This window comes from Scyliorhinus canicula, chromosome 12 (genome assembly GCF_902713615.1).
Source record: "Scyliorhinus canicula chromosome 12, sScyCan1.1, whole genome shotgun sequence".
NCBI lineage: Eukaryota > Metazoa > Chordata > Chondrichthyes > Carcharhiniformes > Scyliorhinidae > Scyliorhinus > Scyliorhinus canicula.
Window position 1 is genome coordinate 97,003,070 of NC_052157.1, and position 27,549 is coordinate 97,030,618.

Sequence of the window (27,549 nt, forward strand, 5' to 3'; positions counted from 1 at the left end):
CCTCAAAAGATCGTCCCTCCATACCAGGCAACATTCTGGTAAATCTCCTTTGCACCCTTTCCAATGCTTCCACATCCTTCATATAATGCAGTGACCAGAACTGCAAGCAATACTCCAAATGCGGCCGCACCAGAGTTTTGTACAGCTGCAACATGACGTCATGGCTCCGAAACTCGATCCCTCTACCAATGAAAGCTAACACACCGTACGCCTTCTTAACAACCCTATCAACCAAGATAAATTCTTGATGATTCTTGATGTCGCGAGGAATTAAGGGCTATGGGGAGAATGCTGGGAGGTGGAGTTGAAATGCCCATCAGCCATGATTGAATGGCGGAGTGGACTCGATGGGCCGAATGGCCTTACTTCCACTCCTATGTCTTATGGTCTTATGGTCTAACCTGGGTGGCAACTTTCAGGGATCTATGTACATGGACACTGAGATCTCTCTGCTCATCTACACCATCAAGAATCTTACCATTAGCCCACTACTCTGTCTTCCTGTTACTCCTTCCAAAATGAACCATCTCACACTTTTCTGCATTAAATTCCAATTGCCACCTCTCAGCCCAGCTCTGCAGCGAATCCCAAGCCTCCGTATTTTCTGCAATAGCCTTCCATGGGGAACCTTATCAAACGCTTTACTGAAATCCATATGCACCACATCAACTGCTTTAGCCTCATCCACCTGTTTGGTCACCTTCTCAAAGAACTCAATAAGGTTTGTGAGGCACGACCTACCCTTCACAAAACCGTGTTGACTATCCCTAATCAAATTATTCCTTTCTAGATGATTATAAATCCTATCTCTTATAAACCTTTCCAAGACTTTGCTCACAACAGAAGTAAGGCTCACTGGTCTATAGTTACCGGGGTTGTCTCTTCTCCCCTTCTTGAACAAGGGTCAACATTTGCTATCCTCCAGTCTTCTGGCACTATTCCTGTAGACAATGACGACATAAAGATCAAAGCCAAAGGCTCAGCAATCTCCTCCCTAGCTTCCCAGAGAATCCTAGGATAAATCCCATCCAGCCCAGGGGACTTATCTATTTTCACACTTTCCAGAATCGCTAACACCTCCTCCTTATGAACCTCAAGCCCTTCTAGTCTAGTAGCCTGTATCTCAGTATTCTCCTCGGCAACATTGTCTTTTTCCTGTGTGAATACAGACGAAAAATACTCATTTAGCACCTCTCCTATCTCCTCGGACTTCACGCACAACTTCCCACTACTGTCCTTGACTGGCCCTACTCTTACCCTCGTTGTTCTTTTATTCCTGACATACCTATAGAAAGCTTAGGGTTATCCTTGATCCTACCTGCCAAAGACTTCTCATGTCCTCTCCTTAGCTCTCTCTTTAGGTCCTTCCTAGCTAACTTGTAACTCTCGAATGCCCTAACTGAATTTCACGTCTCATCTTTACATAAGCCTCCTTCTTCCTCTTGACAAGTGATTCAACTACTTCTGTAAACCACGGTTCCCTCACTTGATCACTTCCTCCCTGCCTGACAGGTACATACGTATCAAGGACAGGCAGTAGCTGTTCCTTGAACGAGCTCCACCTTTCAATTGTGTCCATCCCCTGCAGTTTCCTTCCCTCTTGTTGGCCTATCTACATACTGTGTCAGGAAACACTCCTGCACACATTGGACAAAAATGGACACATCTAAAGTACTCGATCTATAGCGTTTCCAGTCAATATTTGTAAAGTTAAAGTCCCCCATCACAACTACCCTGTTACTTTCGCTTCTATCCAGAATCATCTTTGCAATCCTTTCCCCTACATCTCTGGAACTTTTCAGAGGCCTATAGAAAACTCTCAACAGGGTGACCTCTCCTTTCCTGTTTCCAACCTCAGCCCATACTACCTCAGTAGACGTATCCTCATCAAACGTCCTTTCTGCCACCGAAATACTGTCCTTGACTAATAATGCCACCACTCCCCCTCTCTTACCACCTTCCCTGAACTTACTGAAATATCTAAACCCAGGAACCTGCAACAACCATTCCTGTCCCTGCTCTAGCCATGTCGCCGAAATGGCCACAACATCGAAGTCCCAGGTACCAACCCATGCCGCAAGTTCACCCACCTTATTCCGGATGCTCCTGGCTTTGAAGTAGACACACGTTAAACCACCTTCCTGCCTGCCGATACACTCCTGCAACCTTGAAACCTTACTCATTACCTCACTATTCTCAACCTCTCGTATACCTGGAGCTACAATTCAGGTTCCCAACCCTCTGCTGAATTAGTTTAAACCCTCCCGAAGAGCATTAGCAAATTTCCCCACCAGGATATTGGTACCCCTCTGGTCCAGATGTGGACCATCCCGTTTGTAGAGGTCCCACCTACCCCAGAATGAGCCCCAATTATCCAGGTATCTGAAACCCTCCCTCCTGCACCATCCCTGTAGCCACGTGTTCAACTGCTCTCTCTCCCTATTCCTCATCGTTGGTGCCTATGTGGATCACAACTTGGGGCTGCTCCCCCTCCCCCTTAAGGATCCCGAAAACACAATCCGAGACATCACGGACCCTGGCACCTGGGAGGCAACAAACTGAAGAGGGATCATTTTGTAATAAGAAAGAGAGGGTCAGAGACACAAACAGGCCAGGATCTCACAACTGAATCTGCTGGAGAGAGCTGCTCACGAGAGTCCACAGCAGTACAAAGCAGTGCTAGTGTGAGCTCTGTACAGAGCTCCAGGGCCCCTGGTGAGCAACCAATTAAAAAAACTGAAATCGGGAACAAAGCTGTACAAAGATAATTTATTGAGGTATGAGTTTATGAATGTGCCAATGCAAATCAGGATGCAAAGCCCATGTGTATTATATATAGGAAAGTACTGGCAAATGAGACATGGGGAGAACGTGCAGACTCCGCACTGACAATGACCCAAGTGGGAATCGAACCTGGAACCCTGGAGCTGTGACGCAACAGTGCTAACCACTGTGCTATCATGCTGCCTTGGGAACCACCACCTGGAGATTCACCTCCAAGTCACTCACCATCCTGACTTGGAAATATATCAGCCGTTCCTTCAGTGTCGCTGGGTCAAAATTATGGAACTCCTTCTCTAATATAAGAAGATATGAACCAGAAGCAGGAGCAGGGAATGCCGCCCCTCGAGCCCGTTCTTCCATTCAGTGTCACCGTGGCTGATTTCCACTCTGCCTAAACTCCATTTTCCTGCCCGTTCCCCTTAACCCTTCAACCCATTATTAATTAAAAATCTATCTAACTTCTCCTTAAATTGACTCAAAAGTCCCAGCACCCCAACTCTCTGGGGTAGCAAATTCCACAGATTCACGACAATTTGAGAGAAGTAATTTCTCCTCATCTCTGTTTTAAATCTGCTACCCCTCATCCTGAAACTGTGACCTCTCGTTCTCGATTGCCCAAGAAGAGGAAAAAGCACTGTGGGTGTACCTTGCAGCGGTTCAAGAAGGCATCTCATCACCACCTTCTTGAAGGCAATTAGCAATGGGTAATAAATGCTGGTCTAGCCAGCGACGCCCACATCCAGTGAAAGGATTTAACAAAGGCATTGGACTCAATCCTCCACTGTTACTGTATTTAATCTATTGCTTTTTAATGGTGTGGAATAACAGTCAGGGTTTTATAAACTCTGCTTTTATGTATTGTTATAACCTGCCTGCTTACCACTGGCTGGGGACTAATGGCAATCCTACAATCCTGTGGCAGTATGAGCTTCCCCAATGAGAGGGCGGAGAAATCATTAGCAGATTCCCTGCATAAATAAAGCTGGCCAGTTTGGAACCAGCTAGAGAGGAGTGAACAGCAAGGGAGTTACTGCTGATGTGTAATCGCAAATAAATGTTATTTCTTTCTATCCTACAAACTGGTTCTGGATTCTTTGTGCCCCTCACAAAACTGGCGATGAGGGTTAAAGTGAATAGCTGTCTACACTGCTGAAGCCACCTCCCTGGATTTTTGTTGGATACAGGTTGGAAGTTGTTTTCTATTACACCGTGCCTCTGTATGGACGTTTGGATGTTTTTGATGCTGCGCTGGAAAGCTGGAACCAGTACGCACAAAGGATGTGTTACTATTTCCGGGCAAACAACATCACCGAAAACGAGCAGCAGGTGGTAATTTTGCTCACCGCCTGCGGCCCGCAAACGTTTGGGGTGATTAGGAGCCTTACGTACCCAGCTGCGCCGGACACCAAGGCGTTTGATGAACTTGTGACCTTTGTGGGGCAGCATTTTAACCCAATCCTGTCCACGATAGTCCAGCGTTACCTGTTTAATACCGCTGAGAGGACCCCAGGAGAATCCCTTGCAGAGTTTCTATCCAGGCTACGCAGGATTGGTGAGTACTGTGACTATGGTGAGAGTTTTATACAGGACTACTCCACATGTGGTGACTCGGGTAGCTCCCACGGAACTCCTAATGGGCCGGAGAATTCGCACGCGCCTTAGCATGGTTTTCCCAGACATTGGCGCAAAAGTACGCCGCACACAAGAACGGCAGGGACATGGCCTTTCTTGGCACTTTGCGCCCGGTGACCCCGTGTTCATTCGAAATTTTGCTGGTGGTGCCCAGTGAATTCCTGCCGTTATCTTTCGCTGAATGGGTCCGATCTCTTACCAGGTACAAGCCCAGGGTAGTCTCCAGCGCAAGCATGTAGACCACGTTTGGTCCAGAAGACCGTTTCTTCCAAAGATTCCCCGCCCTCGGAGCTCACTTCTACAGCCACAGAGACCAGTCATAGTGGAGAGTATTCCTCACAATCTTCCTCAGGCGCCGCACTCAAAGCCTGCGCAGGTCGTTGCAGAACCGCCTGGAGGTAGAGACACCAAGATGACAGAGGTAACGGACTCCGACTCCGAGATGGAGACACAGGACGCCTCCGAGGGGGAGTCCTCGGTCCCACGGGCCGTGGATGTGCAACTGTTACGTCGTTCATCACAGAACATCACCGTCTCTTTACACGCCACCCGATCCAGCACCTCGTGCAAATGGTGTCCGGCATTGCGGCAAAACGAGTCTGGTGCGCTCCTTCGGCAGGGTCTTCGGTGGATCCCTTGGACTTTGGCGGGGGAGGGATGTTATAACCTGCCAGCTTACCACTGGCTGGGGACTAATGGCAATCCCACAATCCTTTGGGAGTATGAGCTTCCCCAATGAGAGGGCGAAGAAATCATTAGCAGAGTTTCTGCATAAATAGAGCTGGCCAGTAAGGAACCAGTAGAGAGAGGAGTGAGCAGCAAGAGTGCTGCTGCGGCTGCTGCTGCTGCTACGGCTGCTGCTGCGGCGGGTGCGGCTGCTGCTACGGCTGCTGCTGCGGCTGCTGCGACTGCTGCTGCTGCGACGGGTGCGGCTGCTGCTGCGGCGGCTGCTGCTGCGGCGGGTGCGGCTGCTGCTGCGGCGGGTGCGGCTGCTGCTGCGGCGGGTGCGGCTGCTGCTGCGGCGGCTGCTGCTGCGGCGGGTGCGGCTGCTGCTGCGGCGGGTGCGGCTGCTGCGACGGGTGCGGCTGCTGCTGCGGCGGGTGCGGCTGCTGCTGCGGCGGGTGCAGCTGCTGCGGCGGGTGCGGCTGCTGCGGCGGGTGCAGCTGCTGCGGCGGGTGCGGCTGCTGCTGCGGCGGGTGCGGCTGCTGCTGCGGCGGGTGCTGCTGCTGCGGCGGGTGCGGCTGCTGCTGCGGCGGGTGCGGCTGCTGCTGCTGCGGCGGGTGCGGCTGCTGCTGCGGCGGGTGCGGCTGCTGCGGCGGGTGCTGCTGCTGCGGCGGGTGCGGCTGCTGCTGCGGCGGGTGCGGCTGCTGCTGCTGCGGCGGGTGCTGCTGCTGCGGCGGGTGCTGCTGCTGCGGCGGGTGCTGCTGCTGCGGCGGGTGCGGCTGCGGCGGGTGCGGCTGCTGCTGCGGCGGGTGCGGCTGCTGCGGCGGGTGCGGCTGCTGCTGCGGCGGGTGCGGCTGCTGCTGCGGGTGCTGCTGCTGCGGCGGGTGCTGCTGCTGCGGCGGGTGCTGCTGCTGCGGCGGGTGCTGCTGCTGCGGCGGGTGCTGCTGCTGCGGCGGGTGCGGCTGCTGCTGCGGCGGGTGCGGCTGCTGCTGCGGCGGGTGCGGCTGCTGCTGCTGCGGCGGGTGCGGCTGCTGCTGCTGCGGCGGGTGCGGCTGCTGCTGCGGCGGGTGCGGCTGCTGCTGCGGCGGGTGCGGCTGCTGCTGCGGCGGGTGCGGCTGCTGCTGCGGCGGGTGCGGCTGCTGCTGCTGCGGCTGCGGCGGGTGCTGCTGCTGCGGCGGGTGCGGCTGCTGCTGCGGCGGGTGCGGCTGCTGCTGCGGCGGGTGCGGCTGCTGCGTGCGTATGTATGTATGTAATTGTAAATAAATGTTATTTCTTTCTATCCTACAAACTCGTGCTGGATTCTTCATGGCCCTCACAAAATGTATAAAAGCCCACTCTCAAACTGTCTCGCCATCATTAAAAGACCTGTGCACACCCATTTATTTAGTATCAGTTCCTCTCGTACTTCCTGCCAGAATTTATCAGTGCAGAGCAGATTACATTTCATCTCGCATAGCATATGTCCAATCAACCAACGCTGCAGCACTCCTCAATGCTGTTACCTCATGCCTGCATTTTGTGTTCTTTGCAATGCTCAAAAATAAAGCCGCACATATATATCGCAAACCAGGACATAAATGTCATATCACACAGAAATCATTAGCAGAGTTTCTGTATAAATAGAGCTGGCCAGTAATGAACCAGCTAGAGAGGAGAGAGCAGCAAGAGAGTGCTGCTGCTGCTGTGGCCTCCAACGGCAAGCTCCCAGAAATTACACTTTCAATACCAACATATTGTCCTGGTCTCCGAGGATAGGATACAGATGTACTGGAGAAGGTACATAAACAGAGACCATTGCCACCCCCCCCCCCCCCCCCAATATGGATGGGAGAGGGTGGAATGCCGTGTTCTAGAGAACGCAAACGTGGGGGCAGCACAGACGTGGGGATACCTGACACAGGCATTTGAAATGATTAAGGCTTTTACAAACAGAATGTGGGGGAGATGTTTCCACGTGTGGAGGAGGCCCAGCCTATGGGCCATCAGTACGAGGTAGTCATGATACACGTGACAGGGAATTCAAACACTTTTTGCTTTATAACCGAGAATTTGGTGAGAATGAGGAATTGACTTCCACAGAGCTGTCGAGGCAAAAAGCACAGATGCGATTAAGAGGGAAGCTCGAGAGGTGGTTCTGGGGGAAATGAGTCAAAGTATAAACAGCAGAATAGTCCCCTTGTTGTCGCTGCTCTGTAAATTCCACGTCCCTCAGATCAAATAGTTTCTCCACTTCATTCACTGTTCAAGGACAAAATCTTTTCCCGTTTATTCCCAATGGCTCAATTTGGGCCTATGTAGAGTACTTCTTCGAAGGGTCGGTACAGACTCCATAGGCTGAGTGGTCTCCTTCTGCACTGCAGGAATTCTATGATTTGAATTAATTGGAATAAGAGTCTGAGGGGCGATGTGAAAAACCATTGTTACGCTCCACGGAGGGCAGCACAGTAGCACAGTGGTTCGTACAGTTGTTTCACAGCTCCTGGGTCCCAGGTTCGATTCCTGGCTTGGGTCACTGTCTGCAGATTCTCCCGAGGGTGCGTGGGTTTCCTCCGGGTGCTCCGGTTTCCTCCCACAGTCCAAAGATGTGCAGGTTAGGTGGATTGGCCATGATAAATTGCCCTTAGTGTCCAAAAAGGATTAGGTGGGTTACTGGGCAAAGGGTGGAGGTGTGGGGTTAAGTAAGGTGCTCTTTCCAAGAGGCAGTGCAGAGTCGATGGCCGAATGGCCTCCTTCTGCACTGTAAATTCTATGCTTCTATGCAACGCTCTGGAATGAAGAGAGGGAACAGCTTTGCACTATTTCCATTGCCGGGGTTCTCGCGCCCTGCCGCCGGCTGCCGCATTCTCTGGCACCGTTTTTCGGGCTCCTGCAAGATCACCGCCATGCCAGTTGGGGGTCGTTGACAGTGGCCCCCCAGCGATTCTCCGGGCCCCAATGGACCGGCAGCGTGCATTGTTCACCTGGAAGGCGAGTGTGCAGGGCCCGTCCTGGAGGGGGGGGGGGGGGGGGGGGGGGGGGGGGGAATCCGACCCCGGGGGGGGGGCACAGTGGCCTGACCCGCGATCGGGGCCTACTGATCGGCGAGCGGGCTTTTTCCGTGGGGGCCTACTTTACTCCGCGCCGGGCCCCTGTTGGGCTCCGCCATATTGCCCGGGGGCTGACGCGGAGAAAGGAACCCCCGCGCATGCACGAAAATACGCCGGCCATTCCGTGCATGCGCGGGCCATTCAACGCCAGCGGGAGCTGCGGGGATCACTCCGGCAACAACCTAGCCCCCTAGAAAGGGGAGAATTCCTCACTTTCGGGGGCCGTTGATGCCAGAGACGTTGGCGCCGGTTTCCACGCCCAGAACCTCTCAAGATCTTGAAAACCTCCATCACCGGTCCTCTCAACCTTCGTTTCTCCAAGAAAAATGGGCCCAACCTCTCCACACATAGATCCACCTTTCCTCTTTTACATTTCCCTTTTATAAATGCAGAGAGTCTTCAGGGGAGACAATGGCGTAATGGTAATGTCACAGGATTGGTAATCCAGAGAGCCCCAGGTTCGCACGTTGGGTTCAAATCCCACCACAGTTCAATGAATAAAATCTGGAATAGAAAGCTAGTCTCAGTAATGGTACCTTAGAAAGGGAGGTATGGTTGCACAGTGGCTAGCGCTGCTGCCTAACAGCGCCAGAGACCCAGGTTTGATTCCAGCCGTGGGTAACTGTCTGTGTGGAATGTGTGCAGGTTAGTTGGAGTAGCTATGTCAAGTTGCCCATTAGTGTTCAAAGATGTGCAGGTTAGGTGGGGTGATGGGGATAGGGTGAGGGTGGGGGAAGAGGGTCAATGTAGAGTGTTCTTTCAGGGGGTCAGTGCAGGCTTGATGGGCCGAATGGTCTCCTTCTGCACTGTAGGGATCCTATGGATTCTATTGTAACAGGGGCAGCAGGGTAGCATGGTGGTTAGCATAAATGCTTCACAGCTCCAGGGTCCCAGGTTCGATTCCCAGCTGGGTCACTGTCTGTGTGGAGTCTGCACGTCCTCCCCCTGTGTGCGTGGGTTTCCTCCGGGTGCTCCGGTTTCCTCCCACAGTCCAAAGATGTGCGGGTTAGGTGGATTGGCCATGCTAAATTGTCCGTAGTGTCCTAATAAAAGTAAGGTTAAGGGGGGGTTGTTGGGTTACGGGTATAGGGTGGATACGTGAGTTTGAGTAGGGTGATCATGGCTCGGCACAACATTGAGGGCCGAAGGGCCTGTTCTGTGCTGTACTGTTCTATGTTCTAAAACCCCATCTTGTTCAGCAATGTCCCTTAGAGAAAGAAGTCCTCTCCCAGTCTGGACTGAATATGACTCCGGACCCCATGGCACTGTGGTCGCCACTGTAACGGTGATGATGCGGAGATGCCGGCCTTGGACTGGGGTGAGCACAGTAAGACTGTTCTCACTGTAAAGGTGATGATGTGGAGATGCCGGCATTGGACTGAGGTAAGCACAGTAAGACTGTTCTCACTGTAAAGGTGATGATGTGGAGATGCCGGCATTGGACTGAGGTAAGCACAGTAAGACTGTTCTCACTGTAAAGGTGATGATGTGGAGATGCTGGCATTGGACTGGGGTGAGCACAGTAAGACTGTTCTCACTGTAAAGGTGATGATGTGGAGATGCCGGTGTTGGACTGGGGTGAGCACAGTAAGACTGTTCTCACTGTAAAGGTGATGATGTGGAGATGCCGGCGTTTGACTGGGGTGAGCACAGTAAGACTGTTCTCACTGTGCCATTGTAAGGGCACTTTCCCTCACATTTCATGTCTCAATTTTGGTAATTTATCAAATGCTAAAGATGGCATCCACAGCATTCCCTTTTCGATCTCCTCTGTTCCTTCATCTAAATATTCAATTTGATCAGTCGAACATGAATTGCCTATCCAAATCGCTGTTGCCTTGCCTTAATAACTCAAACCACTTCAAGTGTCTGTTAATTTCCTTATTTCCTCCCCCCCCCCAGCTAATTATCGTGTCCAAAACCTTACCCAGCACTGATGCTAATCTGAACGGGCCTGTATTTCCCAGGGCTGTTCCTGAAACCTTTCTTGAATAAGGCTGTCACATCTGCCACTCTCCAGTCTTCCAGAACTTCCCTTTGCTTGGTTCTTGATGAAGCATTCAGCCGGCGTAAATGGCTCTCTCTTTGCTATCTGACATCCTTTATATCCCGGCTTTTGGTACTCCTGAGGCCCATTCGCATTCTCTCTAAGCACGGCTCCCAGTGCTAAGACAGCCTTCCCCAGGCACCCCAGTAAGGACCTTCCAGCTCCTTGAGTCTCTTCAGCGTCAGAAAGCGGATTTGACTCCCGGACCATCCTGGGACATGGCTCTCTGCGATTCGCTGCATCGCAGATAACTCATTAAAAACTGCACGAGGGTACTCGTGATTCCAACCCTGAATCAGCTTCCTAGAGTTCCAGAGTACAAGTTCAATGCTCACATAAAGGCCAGGTCAAATTGGGGCTTGCTTCCAATGTTCGCGGAAGGGTATTACTGGGCAGCACGGTAGCATTATGGATAGCACAATTGCTTCACAGCTCCTGGGTCCCAGGTTCGATTCCGGCTTGGGTCACTGTCTGTGCGGAGTCTGCACATCCTCCCCGTGTGTGCGTGGGTTTCCTCCTGGTGCTCCGGTTTCCTCCCACAGTCCAAAGATGTGCAGGTTAGGTGGATTGGCCATGATAAATTGCCCTTAGTGTCCAAAATTGCCCTTAGTGTTGTGTGGGGTTACTGGGTTATGGGGATAGGGTGGAGGTGTTGACCTTGGGTAGAGTGCTCTTTCAAGAGCCGGTGAAGACCCGATGGGCCGAATGGCCTCCTTCTGCACTGTAAATTCTATGATAATTCACTCAGCTTTCTCCAGCAATCCTGCATTCTTCCACACAACCTTAGATTCCCTACAATGCAGAAGGAGGCCATTGGGCCCATTGAGTCTTCAACAACCTTCCGAAAGAGCACCCTTCCCAGACTCACCCCGCTGCCCTCTCCCTGTCTAATCCACACATCTTTGGACTGTGGGAGGAAACCGGAGCTTACAGAGGAAAGCCACACAGACACGGGAAGAACATGCAGACTCCACACAGACAGTCACCCAAGATCGGAATTGAAACCAGGACCCTGGCTCTGTGAGGCAGCAGTGCTGACCACTGTGCCATCGTGCCACCTCCGTTCTCATTCCTTTCCCTTTCTCACTCTTTTACTTGACTGTATTTGACCCAAGTCCAAATTGGGTCAGCGAGGCCGCCTTCTGGAAGAGAACTGTTTGGTTTGGTGGCCCCTGCTTCTCTGTGCTTGATGGCTGTCAGCGTCCCTGGCACTGCCAACACTTACTGTTCATCCTAAGTGTTGCCCAGACTCCCCTCAAATGAATCTTAGAAGTAAACAGTTGCTTGGCACAGGGATTGCGGAACTTACGGATCGAGCAGGAGTAGGTCACTCTCGCAATGAAGGCCAAATGATATGTTGGCCTTTATTGCGAGAGGATTCGAGTACAGGAGCAGAGATGTGATGCTGCAATTATACAGGGCTTTGGTGAGACCATTCCTGGAATATTGTGTGCAGTTTTAGCCTCCTTATTTGAGGAAGGATGTTCTTGCTCCAGAGGGAGTGCAGCGAAGGTTTACCAGACTGATTCCAGGGATGGCGGAATTGAAATATGAGGAGAGATTGAGCCGGTTAGGGGGTGTATATTCTGGAGTTCAGAAGAATAGAATCCATAGTATCCCTACTGTGCAGAAGGAGGCCATTTGGCCCATCGACTCTGAACCGACTCTCTGAAAGTGCACCTTACCTTGGCCTCGTCCCCTGTCCTATCCCTACCTAACCAGCACATATCCGACACTAAGGCACAATTTAGCATGGCCAATCCACCTAATCTGCACATCCCTGAACACTAAGGCACAATTTAGCATGGCCAATCCACCTAATCTGCACATTTTTGAGCTGTGGATGATCTCAAAAAACTGAATATAATTCTGACAGGCCGAGACAGGGTAGATGCAGGAAGGATGTTTCTAATGGTGGGGGAGTCCAAAACCAGGGGTCACAGTCTGAGGGTACAGGGTAGACCATTTAGGACAGAGACGAGGAGAAATTTCTTCACAGCATGGTAACACAAATGGATAGCACTGTGGCTTCACAGCTCCAGGTCCCAGGTTCGATTCCTGGCTTGGGTCACTGTCTGTGTGGAGCCTGCACTTTCTCCCCGTGTCTGCGTGGGTTTCCTCCGGGTGCTCCAGTTTCCTCCCACAGTCCAAAGACCTGCAGGTTAGGTGGATTGGCCATGCTAAATTGCCGTTAGTGATCAAAAAAGGTTAGATGGGGTTATTGGGTTATGGGGAGAGGATGGAAGTGAGGGCTTAAGTAGGTCGGTGCAGACTAGATGGGCCAAATGGTCTCCTTCTGCACTGTATGTTCTATGGAAAGGAAGTAGGTGCAGCCAAACAATTGTATGTTTTCAAGAAGCAGTTGGATATTTCATTAGGGCAAAGGGGATCAAAGAATATGGGGAGGGGTGGAGAAGCAGGATTAGGCTATTGAGTTTGATGATCAGCCACGATCATAATAAATGGCGGAGCAGGTTCGAAGGGCCAAATGGCCTCCTCCTGTTCCTATTTTCTATATTTCTATGAGCCGGCCCCATGGAACAGGAGCAGGGCCATGAACATGGAGCCACGTTATGGGATCCTTTCACCTGGCATCCATCAGGACAAACACAAGAAAGCCCAATTTCGAAGTCTCACAACAATTTGTCCTGCAGGGCAGGGATTTGTTGACAAGTCGACTCCAACTGGCTCAGGTGTTGCCATGGAGAAAGCAACGGGCAACGATAAGCTCCTGCCGGCTCCAGGCAATTGGAAAGCAATGTAAGGCAAACAAACGTGTACAACAGTCTCAACCCCATGTTTCCCGACTGCTTCCCCCACTCCCCGATTCCCTAGCAAGTCAAAAGGGTTATCTTTCCCAGGCTCGAATGGAGGAGCCTCCGTTGCTCACTGGAGTCAAGAATTCCAAAGATTCAAACCCCTTGAGAGACGCAATTCCCTCTGGCCTCAGTCCTGAACGATCGGCCCTCGCGCATTGTCCTAGGAGGGATGGTTGAGCCTGTACTTAATTGGAGTATCAGGGATTGAGAGGCAATCTAATTGTAATGTATGTGATTCAGAGAAGGGTGGGGGTTGTTTGACAGAGTGGATGCTGAGAGGAGGGGAATCTAGACCAAGATGGGCACAGTTTCAAGGTGAGGGAGTCTCATATTTATGATGGGAATGAAGGGGTACTTCCTTCTCAGGGTGGTTAGTCTGTGGAATCCTATTCCCCACAGAGAGCAGTGGGGGCTGGGGTCATTGAATATATTCAAGGCTGAGTGAGACAGAGTTTTGTTTGACAAGAGGGTCAAGACTTATGGGGGTCTGGCTGGGGAACCAGATCAGCCATGGTCTTATTGAGTGACGGAACAGACTCGAGGGGCTGAATAGCCTCCACTAGCTGCTAATTCTTACAATCATATTTCCGTGCATAATCCCAGAAATGTGAGGGTTTTCCTGTCAGGAAAGGATCGACAGGTCAGGGCTCTTTCTCTCTTGAAGAAAAGAAGCTGAGACACTAATTAAGGTGTTTGAAATGATGTGAGTCGAGACAAAGAGAATGTTTCCTCTTTTAGAGGGAGAGCAGAACCACATACCCCCACAGGGAGTGGGGAGAATGTGGGACTCACTCCCATAGGGAGTGGGGAGAATGTAGAACTCACTCCCACGGTGAGTGGGGAGAATGTGGGACTCACTCCCACAGAGAGTGGGGAGAATGTGGAACTCACTCCAACAGGGAGGGGGGAGAATGTGGGACTCACTCCCACAGAGAGTGGGGAGAATGTGGGACTCACTCCCACGGGGAGTGGGGAGAATGTGGGACTCACTCCCACAGAGAGTGGGGAGAATGTGGGACTCACTCCCACGGGGAGTGGGGAGAATGTGGGACTCACTCCCACAGAGAGTGGGGAGAATGTGGGACTCACTCCCACAGAGAGTGGGGAGAATGTGGGACTCACTCCCACAGGGAGTGGGGAGAATGTGGGACTCACTCCCACAGAGAATGGGGAGAATGTGGGACTCGCTCCCACAGGGAGTGGGGAGAATGTGGGACTCTCTCCCACAGGGAGTGGGGAGAATGTGGAACTCACTCCCACAGGGAGTGGGGAGAATGTGGGACTCGCTCCCACAACGTGAAGTAAATATTGGTGATGTGTTCTAGACTTGTGAATCTCGACAAACTCCTGTGGGAGAGGGAAATCAACGATCACAGTGGAAGAGTTAGTCGAGAGAAGATGGGAGGAGGATCAAATGAAGCTGAAACACTGAAATACTAGCAGGGACAGGTTGGTCTGAATGGTCTATTTCTGTGTTGTGTATCCCGTGCAATCCTGTGGAATCTTTATTGACTCTGTGGGAGAATGTGGCGCAGGGTCGGAGAATCCCAGGGGGATGCGAGAATCGTGCCCCGCCGCTGGCTTCTTTATTCTCCAGCGCCGATTCTCGGGCGCCTGCTGGATTCCAAACCCCCCTCCCCGGCGATTCTCTGGGCCCCGATGTGCCCGCTGAGTCCCGCTGTAGTGGGTTACTCAGGTCCCACACGGCGGACCTGGAAGGTGTATCTGCGGAGCCGCCCTGGAGAGGGCGTGGGGAGATTCAACTGCCCGGGCGGGGCGGGGGGTGGTCTGACCCGCGATCGGGGCCTACCATTCCATTCATGCGGATATTATTGCCTTCACCTCCTCACTCACATTAGCCTTTTGGATGCTCTCTATCTCTGGTGTGCAACTTGTATCTTCCACTGTGAAGGTGGACACAAAGGGCTTCTCCGAGCCCCACGCCGTGCCGGAGAATTGCAGCAACTGTGCCACGCCGCCGGTGCGCGATTCTCCGAGGTGCAGAGGATCGGCGCCATTTGTGCCAGTCCAGGGCCGCTGTCTAGGTCGGGCTGCCGAATCTCCGGCCCGGATGGGCCGAGCAGCTGCGCGGAAACGGCAGAGTCCCGCCAGCGCCGTTCACCCCTGGTCGCTGCCGGCGGGAACTCTGCATCAAGGGTCGGGGGGGGCGGTCTATTGGGGGGGGAGGGCCTCTGATGGGGTCTGGCCCGCGATCGGGGGCACCAATCGGCTGGCTGGCCTCTCCCCCGCCCCCCTCCGGGCCTACTTTGTTGCGCAGCCGCCCCCTGAATCCCCCGTCATGTTGAGTAGTGGCCGGCGCGTTGAAGAAGTCCCCCGCGCATGCGTGGGTTGGCGCGGCAACCATTTCACACCAGGAAGGGAGGCTGGAGCAGCGTTAACCAAAATTGGTTGTCCCCGTGCCCGTTTCGCGCCGTCGTGAAATGTGACGACGTTCACGACGGCGCAAACACTTACTCCCCATCTTGGAGAATCGCGCCCATAGTACTTGTTTCCTCATTCCACGTAATAATTTCCCCCGTCTCTGGTTCTAAGTGGCCAATGTTCACTTCAGCTACTCTCCTACTTTTATCAAGTGCTTACAATCTGTTGTTATTCCATTCCTTGCTAGTTTACCCTCATTGCCCATTCCTTCCCTCTTCATTAACTTACTGTCGCTGGTTTCTAATTGTCTGAGAATCCTCACATTTACGCTTATCCTTTACAACGTTATAAGCCTAGTCTTTTAATCCAACACTTTCTTTCACTACCAGAGTGAGGCACAGCTGGGTGGTTCTCGCTAACATTTGTTTTTTTCATTGAAAGTTTGAATCATTACTTTCAACGTTGCTTCATCACCGTGCCATTTATTTTTAGAATTTACAGTGCAGGAGGCCATTCTAGCCTATTGATCCACTCACCCGAAGCCCTCACCTCACGCCAACGTAATTAGCTCTGTTTAAGATGCTTGTTTTGGACTTGAGTATGTTGCTCTCAAACTTCTTGTGGAATTCGATTGTCTTGTGATTGCGTTTTCCACAGAGGATTTTTGTTAACTGCAAGTTCACAGAATCTTTACCATAAGACATAGGAGCAGAATTAGGCCACTCGGCCCATCGAGTCTGCTCTGTCATTCAATCATGGCTGATATTTTCTCATCCCCATTCTCCTGCCTTCTCCCATAACCCCTGATCCCGTTATTAATCAAGAACCTATCTATCTCTGTCTTAAAGACACTCAGTGGTTTGGCCGCAATAGCCTGAGCGGCAAAGAGTTCCTCAGATTCACCACCCTTTGGCTGAAGAAATTTCTCCTCTACTCTGTTTTCAAGGATCGTCCCTTTAGTCTGAGATTATGTCCTCTGGTTCTAGTTTTTCCGACTAGTGGAAACATCCTCTCCACACCCACTCTATCCAGTCCTCGCAGTATCATCTAAGTTTCAATAACATCCCCATATCCTTCTAAACTCCAACGAGTACAGACCCAGAGTCCTCAACCGTTCTTCATACGACAAGCTCTTCATTCCAGGGATCATTCTTGTGAAGCTCCTCTGGACCCTTTCCAAGGCCAGCACATCCTTCCTTAGATACAGGGCACAAAACTGATCACAATACTCCAAATGGGGTCTTACCAGAGCATAGTCTATGCCTCCATTTCTCCTTCCAAAGTGCATAACCTCACACTTTTCCACATTGTATTCCATTTGCCACTTCTTTGCCCACTCTCCTAGCCTGTCCAAGTCCTTCTGCAGCCCGCCTGCTTCCTCAATACTACCTGTCCCTCTACAGGTCTATGTATCACCTGCAAACTTAGCAACAGTGCCTTCAGTTCCTTCTTCCAGATCATGAATGTATTTTGTAAAAAGTTGTGGTCCCAGCACAGACCCCTGAGGCACACCACTAGTCACTGGCTGCCATCCTGAAAAAGACCCCTTTATCCCCACTCTCTGTCTTCCACCAGTCAGCCAATCCTCTATCCATGCCAGGATCTTACCCTTAACACCATGGGCTCTTAACTTCTGGAAATCTAAATAAATCACATCCACTGGTTCTCCTTTGTCTAACTTCCTTGTTACCTCCTCAAAGAACTCGACAGATTTGTCAGACACGACCTCCCTTTGACAAAGCCGTGCTGACTCAGTCCTATTTTACCATGCACTTCCAAGGACTCTGCGATTTCATCTTTAACAATGGACTCTAAAATCTTACCAATGACCAAAGTTAGGCTAACCAGCCTAGAATTTCCCATCCTCTGCCTCCCTCCCTTCTTAAACAGTGGTGCTACAAAGAGACAGACAGATGGCTGGAGGAAAGAAAAACATGAACGCAAAGGCAAAGGGACAGCGAGACGCAAGCAGCAGAGGGAAAGGCGCACGAGCGGCGGACACGCAGGCAGGCGGCTCCACAAGACGAGATGGAGGTAAAGGCGAGCCTGAAAGGGAAAACGATGGCGGACCAAGCAGCGGAGCGTGAGCAGGACGCAGCGACCAGCATAAAGGAGGCGCTCTGGTCGGAGCTCCAAGCAATGATGACGGAAACGATGCACAAAATGCAGCAGACTATCGAAGGCCTGGAAAGGGGAGGGAAGGTGCAGAAAAAAACGATTCTGGAGTTGGAGAGGGCCGCCTTGGACCAGAGCGACAGGGTGATAACCCTAGAAGCCGAGGTCAAAAGGTTAGTAACGGTCCAGGGGAGCCTAAGAGGGAAAGTGGAGAAGCAGGAAAATAGGTTCAGACGGCAGAACATTAAAATAATGAGTCTGCCAGAGGAGATAGAGGGCAGAGACCCAACAGGCTACATCACCCAAATGATGGGCAAACTAGTGGGAAAGGAGGTATTCTCAAACCCACCGGAAATAGACAGCACAGGTCACTCTGACCCAAGCCCAAAGCCGGGGACCAGTCCTGAGCAATTAATGTGAAGCTGCACCGGTTCCAAGACTGGGAGAGAATCATAAAGTGGGCCCGGCAAACGAAACAGAGCACGTGGGAAGGGAAGACCATAAGGGGGTATCAGGACATTGGGGCGCACCTGGCCAAAAAAGGACTGAATTCAACAAGGCGAAATCAGCACTGCACAAAAGCAAGGTAAAGTTTGCGATGTTATCCCCGGCCAAACTCTGGGTAACATTTGAGGGGAAAGAGCTGAATTTGAACACCCCAGCGGCAGCTGATGAGTTTGTTAGAGCGAACAAGCTGGGGGAGGAGCACACGCAACCGCAATGAAAGACATGGGGACGGAAAAGGAAGGGAAAACCAGAACAAAGAGCGGAGGACAGACCGCAAACAAGGACAATGGACTCATGAACTGTGAACATGTGTTTCATGCCTTGCGTGGGATTGTGCTATCTCGTTTCAGAGCTTGGGGGCAGAACGCAGGGGGGAGACAAAGGGACAGGCGCTGGAGGGGTGGAGAGGAGTCTGGCGGAGAATGCAGAAGAAAAGAGAAGGAAAGAGAAGGGTGAGATAGTGAAGCAGGACAGACATAGGCCTCGGCAGGCATGGAGCAGGGCAAGGAAACAAGAGGGTGCCGCAAACAGTCACTCGAGATGGCATCAGGGCGGAGGGAGACCCCGGAGCGCAGGGGCGCACCCGTGTGGTGTACACACAACTGGTGGCCACATTGGGTGCCCCCTGGGCAAAGGGAAACCCCTGAGCGCTGGGGCCCGACCCCATGGTGAGAGCGGCAACCCTGGCCATGTTGGACGGCCCCCTAGCAAAGGGAAACCTTTGTGCAGGGGCACGTCCACCAGGTAAGTATGGGTGATCCCACAGGACCAGAGGGTCAGAAACCCCCCACCAGGATTGTTACCTGGAATGTAAGGGGACTCAAGAGTGCAGACGATCAAGATGAACATATTGCCAAGGTTCCTCTTCCTGTTGAGACCCATACCGATCTTCATCCCCAAGGCCTTTTTCCAAAACATAGACAGGCGAATCATGGCGTTTGTGGGGGAGTAAGAACCCGAGAATTCCCAAGCCGACGCTGCAAAGAGGGAATGTCGGGGGGCCTGGCTCTACCGAACCTACAATACTACCACTGGGCAGCAACAGCAGAAAGGCTGAGGGGATGGGTACAAGAACCTGACACAGATTGGGTACAAATGGAGGAGGCACCCTGTAAAGGAACGACCCTCCGGGCCCCGGCCACAGCAGCACTCCCATCCTCCGCAACAAGGTACACAACGAGCCCAGTGGTAATGGCCACGCTGAGAATGTGGACCCAGTTGAGACAGCACTTCGGGACTACCAAAGTGTCCCTTATGGCCCCCATCTGTGGCAATCACAGATTTGCCCCAGTCATGCTAGATACCACCTTCAAAAGATGGAGGCGGGACGGGGGCACACTGACGGTCGAGGGCTTCTACGTAGGGCACAGACTGGCAACACTGGACGAACTGACGAGGAAGTGAAAACTAGCAAGAGGACAGGAATTGAGACGCCTCCAAATAAAGCACTTCCTCTGAAAAGAGGCCTCACGGTAGCATGGTGGTTAGCACCAATGCTTCACAGCTCCAGGGTCCCAGGTTCGATTCCCGGCTGGGTCACTGTCTGTGTGGAGTCTGCACGTCCTCCCCGTGTGTGCGTGGGTTTCCTCCGGGTGCTCCGGTTTCCTCCCACAGTCCAAAGATGTGCAGGTTAGGTGGATTGGCCATGCTAAATTGCCCATAGTGTAATGGGGGGATTGTTGGGTTACGGGTATACGGGTTACGTGGGTTTAAGTAGGGTGATCATTGCTCGGCACATCATCGAGGGCCGAAGGGCCTGTTCTGTGCTGTACTGTTCTATGTTCTAAAGAGACAGTCGGGTACCCCGGGGCCCCAGAAAGCACACTACTAGAGGACCTGATAGGCACAAGCAGTGAGAGGTGGGCTATGTGGGAAAATATATGGACAGAGCCCGAACACCACTGGACGGGACCAGACAAAAATGGGAGGATAAACTGGGGACAGAGGTAGGATGGGTATTTTGGAGCGAAGCACTGAGCAGGGTGAGCTCCACCTCCTCCTGCGCAAGGCTAAGCCTAATGCAGCTCAAAGTGGTGCACAGAGCGCACCTGACCAGTGATGCGTTATCTGTATTGATCTAACATCGACTGCAACTGGATGCAGTAAAACGAGAAACAGGCTTCTGACACAGGAGATGGTCCAACACTGTTTTATTGAACCTGTTGATTGCTGTACATAATCTGCTGTGGGTTGACACTCTATTAACCTAACTGATAACCTCCTACTGGCTCAACCAGACTAGCTCTCTACCACATGGTGATGATGTTCATTGGCTTGTGAACTGCGCATTTAATACATTGGATGGGATTCTCCAATCTTCCAGCCATGTGTTTGTCAGTGGCGCACTGTTCACTGGCAGCAGCATTCCCTACTCCCGCCGCTAATCAATGGTATTTCCCATTGTAGTCACCCCACGCTGCCAGACAACGTGTGGGTGGGGGTGTGCTGTTGGCTGATGCAGAAATTCCCAACAGCCAGAGAATTCCGGCTGTGAATTCTTCCAGGCCGTGCCCTGTGAGAGAGAGAGCCTTAATGCCCTGTGGGCTTTATAGTGGTGGTGTCCTGTCTGGTGATTGGTTGTTCTGTCCCATGTGTGTTCATTGGTTATCCTGTGTGTCAATCACTGCCTGTCTGCATCTCATGATATACATGAGTGGATATTATGACAACCAGAACCCAAATGAACAGGTTCTTCCTGGAGGTGGAGGGCAAATGTGAACGGTGCCAAAGGGGCCTGGCCAACCACACCCACATGTTTTGGGCTTGCCCCAAGCTTGCTGGGTTCCTGACAGCCTTCTCCAAGGTAATGTCCAAGGTTGTGGGGGTGAGGGTGAAGCCATGCCCAATCTTCAGGGTATCGGAGCAGCCAGAGCTACACATGGGGAAGGGGGCCGACGGCCTTGCTTTCGCTTCCCTAATCGCACGTCGGAGAATCGTGCTCGCCTGCGATCGGCAGCACCACCCAAAGCTGCAGAATGGGCGCTTTCCTCTCGGAATTTTTGCACTTTGGAGAAGATTAAGTACGCCATCTGAGGGTCAGAGGAAGGCTTCCTGGATACTTGGGGACAGTTCATCGGCCTGTTCCAAAACCTGTTCGAGGCCAGCAACGAGGAGCAAGCCAGGGAAAAAAAGATGAAGAACCAAAGGACTGAAACCAATTGAGGGGGGGGGGGGGGGGGGGGAGGAAGGGGGGTATCATAGACCGATCCAGAGGGCAGCAAAATATACATACAGTTAGTCAAATGAAGGGCAAAACAAACCTCTATGTAAAATAAAGCAAATTAGCGCAGACAAGAAAAATGTAATGTTTGTAAGCAACAACAGTTTATAAATATGAGAAAAAAACAATAAAAAGATTTTTTTTTTAAACAAAATGGTGTTACATTAGCCACTTTCCTATCCTCTGGGACCCTTCCTGCCTCCAGTGATTCCTGAAAGATCATCACCAATGTCTCCACAATCTCCTCAGCTATCTCTTTTAGGACCCTGGGGTGTAGTCCATCCGGTCTAGGTGACTTATCCACCTTCAGACCTTTCAGTTTCCCCAGAACCTTCTCCTTAGTAATGGTCACTGCACTCACCTCTGCCCCCTGGTTCTCCTGGAGCTCTGGCATCCCACTGGTGTCTTCCACCATGAAGACTGATGCACAGTAACTATTCAGTTCCTCTCCCATTTCTTTGTTTCCTATTATTACTTCTCCAGCCACGTTTTCCAGTGGTCCAATATCTATTTTTGCCTCACTCGTCCCTTTTATATATTGAAACTCTTCCTGTCTTCCTTTATAGTACTAGCTAACTTGCACACATATTTCATCTTCTCCCCCTTATTGCTTTTTTAGTTGTCCTCTGCTCACTTTTAAATGATTCCCAAGCCTCTGGCTTCCCACTAATCCCCGCCACTTTGTATGCTTTTTCTTTTGCTTTCATGCTGTCCTTGACTTCCCTCGTCAGACATGGACGCCTTAGCATGTTTCCTCCTCCTTGGGATGAATTTATGTTGTGCCTCCCGAATAACCCCCAAAAGCTCCTGCCATTGCTGTTCCACTGTCTTCCCTGTGAGGCTTCTTTTCCAATCAACTCTGGCCAGCCCCTCCCTCATGTCTTTGTAGTTACCCTAATTTAATTGCAATACCGTTACATCTGATTCCAGCTTCTCCCTCTCAAACTGCAGGGTAAATTCTATCATATTGTGGTCACTGCTCCCTAAGGATTCCTTCACCTTAAGTTCCCTAATCAAGTCTGCCTCATTACACATCACCAAATCCAGAATTGCCTGTTCCCTGGTAGGCTCTGACACAAGGTGCTCCAAAAATCATCTCTTGGACATTCCACAAATTCCTTTTCTTGGGATCCACTACCAACCTGATTTTCCCACTCCACCTGCATACTGAAGTCCCCCATGATTATTGTAATATTGCCTTTTTTACATGCCTCTTCTGTCTTCTGATTTATTTTCTGCTCTACATCCTGACTACTGCGAGGGGGTCTTTTTACCTTTGTGATTCCTCAACTCTACCCACAGGGATTTTATGCCTTCTGATTATATCGCTTGTGTATTTAGAATACCCAATTATTTTTTTTCTAATTAAGGGGCAATTTAGCGTGGCCAATCCACCTACCCTGCACATCTTTGGGGGGGGGGGGGGGGGGGGGAGGGGGGGGAGTGAGGGGGGGGGGAGGAGGAGGGGGGGGGGTGGGAGGGGGGGGAGTGAGGGGGGGGGAGGAGGAGGGGGGGGGGTGGGAGGGGGGGGGAGTGAGGGGGGGGGGGGGGGGAAACCCACGCAGACACGGGAAGAATGTGCAATTTCCACACGGACAGTGACCCTGGGCTGGGATTCAAACCCGGGTCCTCAGCGCTGTAGGCAGCAGTGCTAATTACTGTGCCACATGCCGCCCTCTATTTAACTGCATTCCTCATTAACAATGCAGCCCCGCCCCCTTTGCCCATCTGCCTGTCCTTTCAATAGGGCACAAATCCTTGGACATTTAGATCACAGCCCTGATCCCCTTTATAGTGGGCCATCGAGTCTGCACTGGCTCTCTTCCAAAGCATTCTACCGAGTCCCACCCAGCCAACAACCACCAACCCTTGTCTTCACTCCAAAACCATGTACATTCTCTCGTTTCAGCTGGTAACCCTTTCAAACTCCTCGATGGAACCTCTCTCTGCCACCTGGTTCAGACTCCAATCCCCCGGCCAAAAATGTTTTTCCTCAGGTTTACAAATTAATCCAAACTTATTCCACTTATTCCTTCGGAGGGAGGGATTCAGATTTCTGGATAACTGGGGCTCTTTCTGGGGAAGGTGGGACCTCTATAGACAGGATGGTCTACATCTGAACCTGAGGGGCACCAATATCCTGGGGGGGAGATTTGTTAGTACTCTTTGGGGGGGTTTAAACTAATTCAGCAGGGGCATGGGAACCTGGATTGTAGTTTTGGGGTGCGAGAGATTGAGAGTAGAGAGGTCAGGAGCACAGTTTTGACTTTGCAGGAGGGCGGCAGTGTTCAGGTCTGTGGTTTGAAGTGTGTCTATTTCAATGCCAGGAGTATACGAAATAAGGTAGGGGAACTGGCAGCATGGGTTGGTACCTGGGACTTCGATGTTGTGGCCATTTCAGAGACATGGATAGAGCAGGGACAGGAATGGTTGTTGCAGGTTCCGGGGTTTAGGTGCTTTAGTAAGGTCAGAGAAGGGGGCAAAAGAGGGGGAGGTGTGGCGCTGCTAGTCAAGGACAGTATTACGGTGGTAGAAAGGATGCAAGATGGGGACTCTTCTTCCGAGGTAGTATGGGCTGAGGTTAGAAACAGGAAAGGAGAGGTCACCCTGTTGGGAGTTTTCTATAGGCCACCTAATAGTTCTAGGGATGTAGAGGAAAGGATGGCGAAGATGATTCTGGAAAAGAGCGAAAGTAACAGGGTAGTTGTTATGGGAGACTTTAACTTTCCAAATATTGACTGGAAAATATATAGTTCGAGTACATTAGATGGGTCGTTCTTTGTACAATGTGTGCAGGAGGGTTTCCTGACACAATATGTTGACAGGCCAACAAGAGGCGAGGCCACATTGGATTTGGTTTTGGGTAATGAACCAGGCCAGGTGTTAGATCTGGAGGTAGGTGAGCACTTTGGAAACAGTGACCACAATTCGGTGACCTTTACGTTAGTGATGGAAAGGGAGAAGTATACCCCGCAGGGCAAGAGTTATAGCTGGGGGAAGGGCAATTATGATGCCATTAGACATAACTTAGGGTGTGTAGGTTGGAGAAGTAGGCTGCAAGGGTTGGGCACACTGGATATGTGGAGCTTGTTCAAGGAACAGCTATTGCATGTTCTTGATAAGTACGTACCAGTCAGGCAGGGAGGAAGGGGTCGAGCGAGGGAACCGTGGTTTACCAAAGAAGTGGAATCTCTTGTTAAGAGGAAGAAGGAGGCCTATGTGAAGATGAGGCGTGAAGTTTCAGTTGGGGCGCTTGATAGTTACAAGGAAGCGAGGAAGGATCTAAAGAGAGAGCTGAGACGAGCAAGGAGGGGACATGAGAAGTCTTTGGCAGGTAGGATCAAGGAAAACCCAAAAGCTTTCTATAGGTATGTCAGGAATAAAAGAATGACTAGGGTAAGAGTAGGGCCAGTCAAGGACAGTGGTGGGAAGTTGTGTGTGGAGGCTGAGGAGATAAGCGAGATACTAAATGAATACTTTTCGTCAGTATTCACTCAAGAAAAAGATAATATTGAGGAGGAGAATGCTGAGACCCAGGCTATTAGAATAGATGGCATTGAGGTGCGTAGGGAAGAAGTGTTGGCAATTCTGGACAAGGTGAAAATAGATAAGTCCCCGGGGCCGGATGGGATTTATCCTAGGATTCTCTGGGAAGCCAGGGAAGAGATTGCTGAGCCTTTGGCTTTGATTTTTAGGTCATCATTGGCTACAGGAATAGTGCCAGAGGACTGGAGGATAGCAAATGTGGTCCCTTTGTTCAAGAAGGGGAGTAGAGATAACCCCGGTAACTATAGGCCGGTGAGCCTCACGTCTGTGGTGGGTAAAGTCTTGGAGAGGATTATAAAAGATACGATTTATAATCATCTAGATAGGAATAATATGATTAGGGATAGTCAGCATGGTTTTGTGAAGGGTAGGTCATGCCTCACAAACCTTATCGAGTTCTTTGAGAAGGTGACTGAACAGGTAGACGAGGGTAGAGCAGTTGATGTGGTGTATATGGATTTCAGTAAAGCGTTTGATAAGGTTCCCCACGGTCGGCTATTGCAGAAAATACGGAGGCTGGGGATTGAGGGTGATTTAGAGATGTGGATCAGAAATTGGCTAGTTGAAAGAAGACAGAGAGTGGTAGTTGATGGGAAATGTTCAGAATGGAGTTCAGTTACGAGTGGTGTACCACAAGGATCTGTTCTGGGGCCGTTGCTGTTTGTCATTTTTATAAATGACCTAGAGGAGGGCGCAGAAGGATGGGTGAGTAAATTTGCAGACGACACTAAAGTCGGTGGAGTTGTAGACAGTGCGGAAGGATGTTGCAGGTTACAGAGGGACATAGATAAGCTGCAGAGCTGGGCTGAGAGGTGGCAAATGGAGTTTAATGTGGAGAAGTGTGAGGTGATTCACTTTGGAAAGAATAACAGGAATGCGGAATATTTGGCTAATGGTAAAATTCTTGGTAGTGTGGATGAGCAGAGGGATCTCGGTGTCCATGTACATAGATCCCTGAAAGTTGCCACCCAGGTTGATAGGGTTGTGAAGAAGGCCTATGGTGTGTTGGCCTTTATTGGTAGAGGGATTGAGTTCCGGAGCCATGAGGTCATGATGCAGCTGTACCAAACTCTGGTACGGCCGCATTTGGAGTATTGCGTACAGTTCTGGTCGCCTCATTATAGGAAGGACGTGGAAGCTTTGGAACGGGTGCAGAGGGGATTTACCAGGATGTTGCCTGGTATGGAGGGAAAATCTTATGAGGAAAGGCTGATGGACTTGAGGTTGTTTTCGTTAGAGAGAAGAAGGTTAAGAGGTGACTTAATAGAGGCATACAAAATGATCAGAGGGTTAGATAGGGTGGACAGCGAGAGCCTTCTCCCGCGGATGGAGGTGGCTAGCACGAGGGGACATAGCCTTAAATTGAGGGGTAATAGATATAGGACAGAGGTCAGAGGTGGGTTTTTTACGCAAAGAGTGGTGAGGCCGTGGAATGCCCTACCTGCAACAGTAGTGAACTCGCCAACATTGAGGGCATTTAAAAATTTATTGGATAAGCATATGGATGATAAGGGCATAGTGTAGGTTAGATGGCCTTTAGTTTTTTTTTTTCCTCCATGTCGGTGCAACATCGAGGGCCGAAGGGCCTGTACTGCGCTGTATCGTTCTATGTTCTATGTAATGCTATCTCTAAGACAGTTGTGTCCCAAGTTGGATCCAGAACATATTGTTTGAGAGTGGAATCCACAAGCCCAACTTCCAGGGTACTGTTCCCCATTTGATTTGTCCTGTCTATGTGCACCTTAAAATATCTCAGAGCTGTTGCTGTGTCTTTGCTCCAAGCTCCAATTATTTCTTGTTTAGTGCTCTGTCCAACAACATAACCAGCATTCGGAGCCTTCACATTCCCCATTTCCATCCACACTGGTCCTATTGCCTGATCTTTGAAGGTGGAATGCTTCCTTCCAATTGGACTGGTGTCATCCTTCAATCCCCTGCATCCTTTCCCACTCACTTTGCCTATTTTGAAATGATGAATTCTCCGCAGAATTTATTTCCCAACCTTGGTCCCCTTGTAACCAAGGATACCAAACCCATTTCTTTCCATTTATGCCATGACTTCATCCACCTTGTTAGGAGTGCTCTGGACACTCAGTCTTTCATTTGACTTATTTAACCATGTTTTTTTAGATGGAACATATTCACTGACGTGTTCTAAGCATTACAGTCTCTCTCCTTTCCGTCCCATTCTCTTTGCCTTCAACTGAAGCATTACACTGCTCTACTGAACTTATACAAAACACGAGTTAGACTCCAGTTGGAATATTGTGCACATTCTGGGAGTCACACTATCGGAACACATTGGAGAGAGTGCAGAAGAGGTTTAAAGAATGGTTCCAGGGATAAGAACTTTAGTTATGAGGATAAATTGGAGAGGTTGGGACTGTTCTCCTCGTAGAGGAAAAGACTAAGAGGAGATTTAATAGAGATGTTCAAAATCATGAGGAGGCTGAACAGAGTAGATCAGGAGAAACTGTTCCCGTTCGTAAAACGATTGAGAATGAGAGGAGACAGATTTAAAGTGATTTTTAAAAGAAGCAAATGTGATGTGAGGAGGAACTTTTTCACAATGCGAGTGGTTGGGGTCTGGGATGCGCTGCCTGGAAGTGTGGTGGAGGCAGGTCCAGTCGAGAGAGCATTATCAGAGAGTCACAGAATCTCTACCGTGCAGAAGGATGCCATTTGGCCCATCAAGTCTGCACATTCCTCTCACAGAGCACCCAACCTAGGCCCCTGCTCTATCCCCAT

General features: G+C 50.8%; 2 protein-coding genes across 2 annotated transcripts in view; both read right to left on the reverse strand.

Moving 5' to 3' along the window:
• LOC119974303 (POU domain, class 2, transcription factor 2-like) overlaps window positions 1–27,549 on the reverse strand; it is a 430,216-nt gene that overhangs the window by 289,444 nt on the left and 113,223 nt on the right. The gene's annotated exons all lie outside the window — the stretch shown is intronic.
• Window positions 5,298–16,117, reverse strand: LOC119974306 (proline-rich protein 2-like). The gene is made up of 2 exons (XM_038813079.1): window positions 15,968–16,117; window positions 5,298–6,092 (listed from the first exon to the last, which is right to left on the reverse strand). Exons 1-2 carry the CDS (start codon window positions 16,115–16,117, stop codon window positions 5,298–5,300), a joined length of 945 nt encoding a protein of 314 aa, XP_038669007.1.

What these genes read in the sequence shown, in the direction of transcription:
- LOC119974306 (XM_038813079.1), bottom strand. Translation starts at nt 16,117, where the DNA reads ATGTCTTATGGTAAAGATTCTGTGAACTTGCAGTTAACAAAAATCCTC. An exon ending in ACAGAGCTAATTACGTTGGC is followed by an intron (nt 6,093 to 15,967) that starts GTGAGGTGAGGG and finishes CACCCGCCGCAG; the next exon opens with CAGCAGCAGCCGCACCCGCC.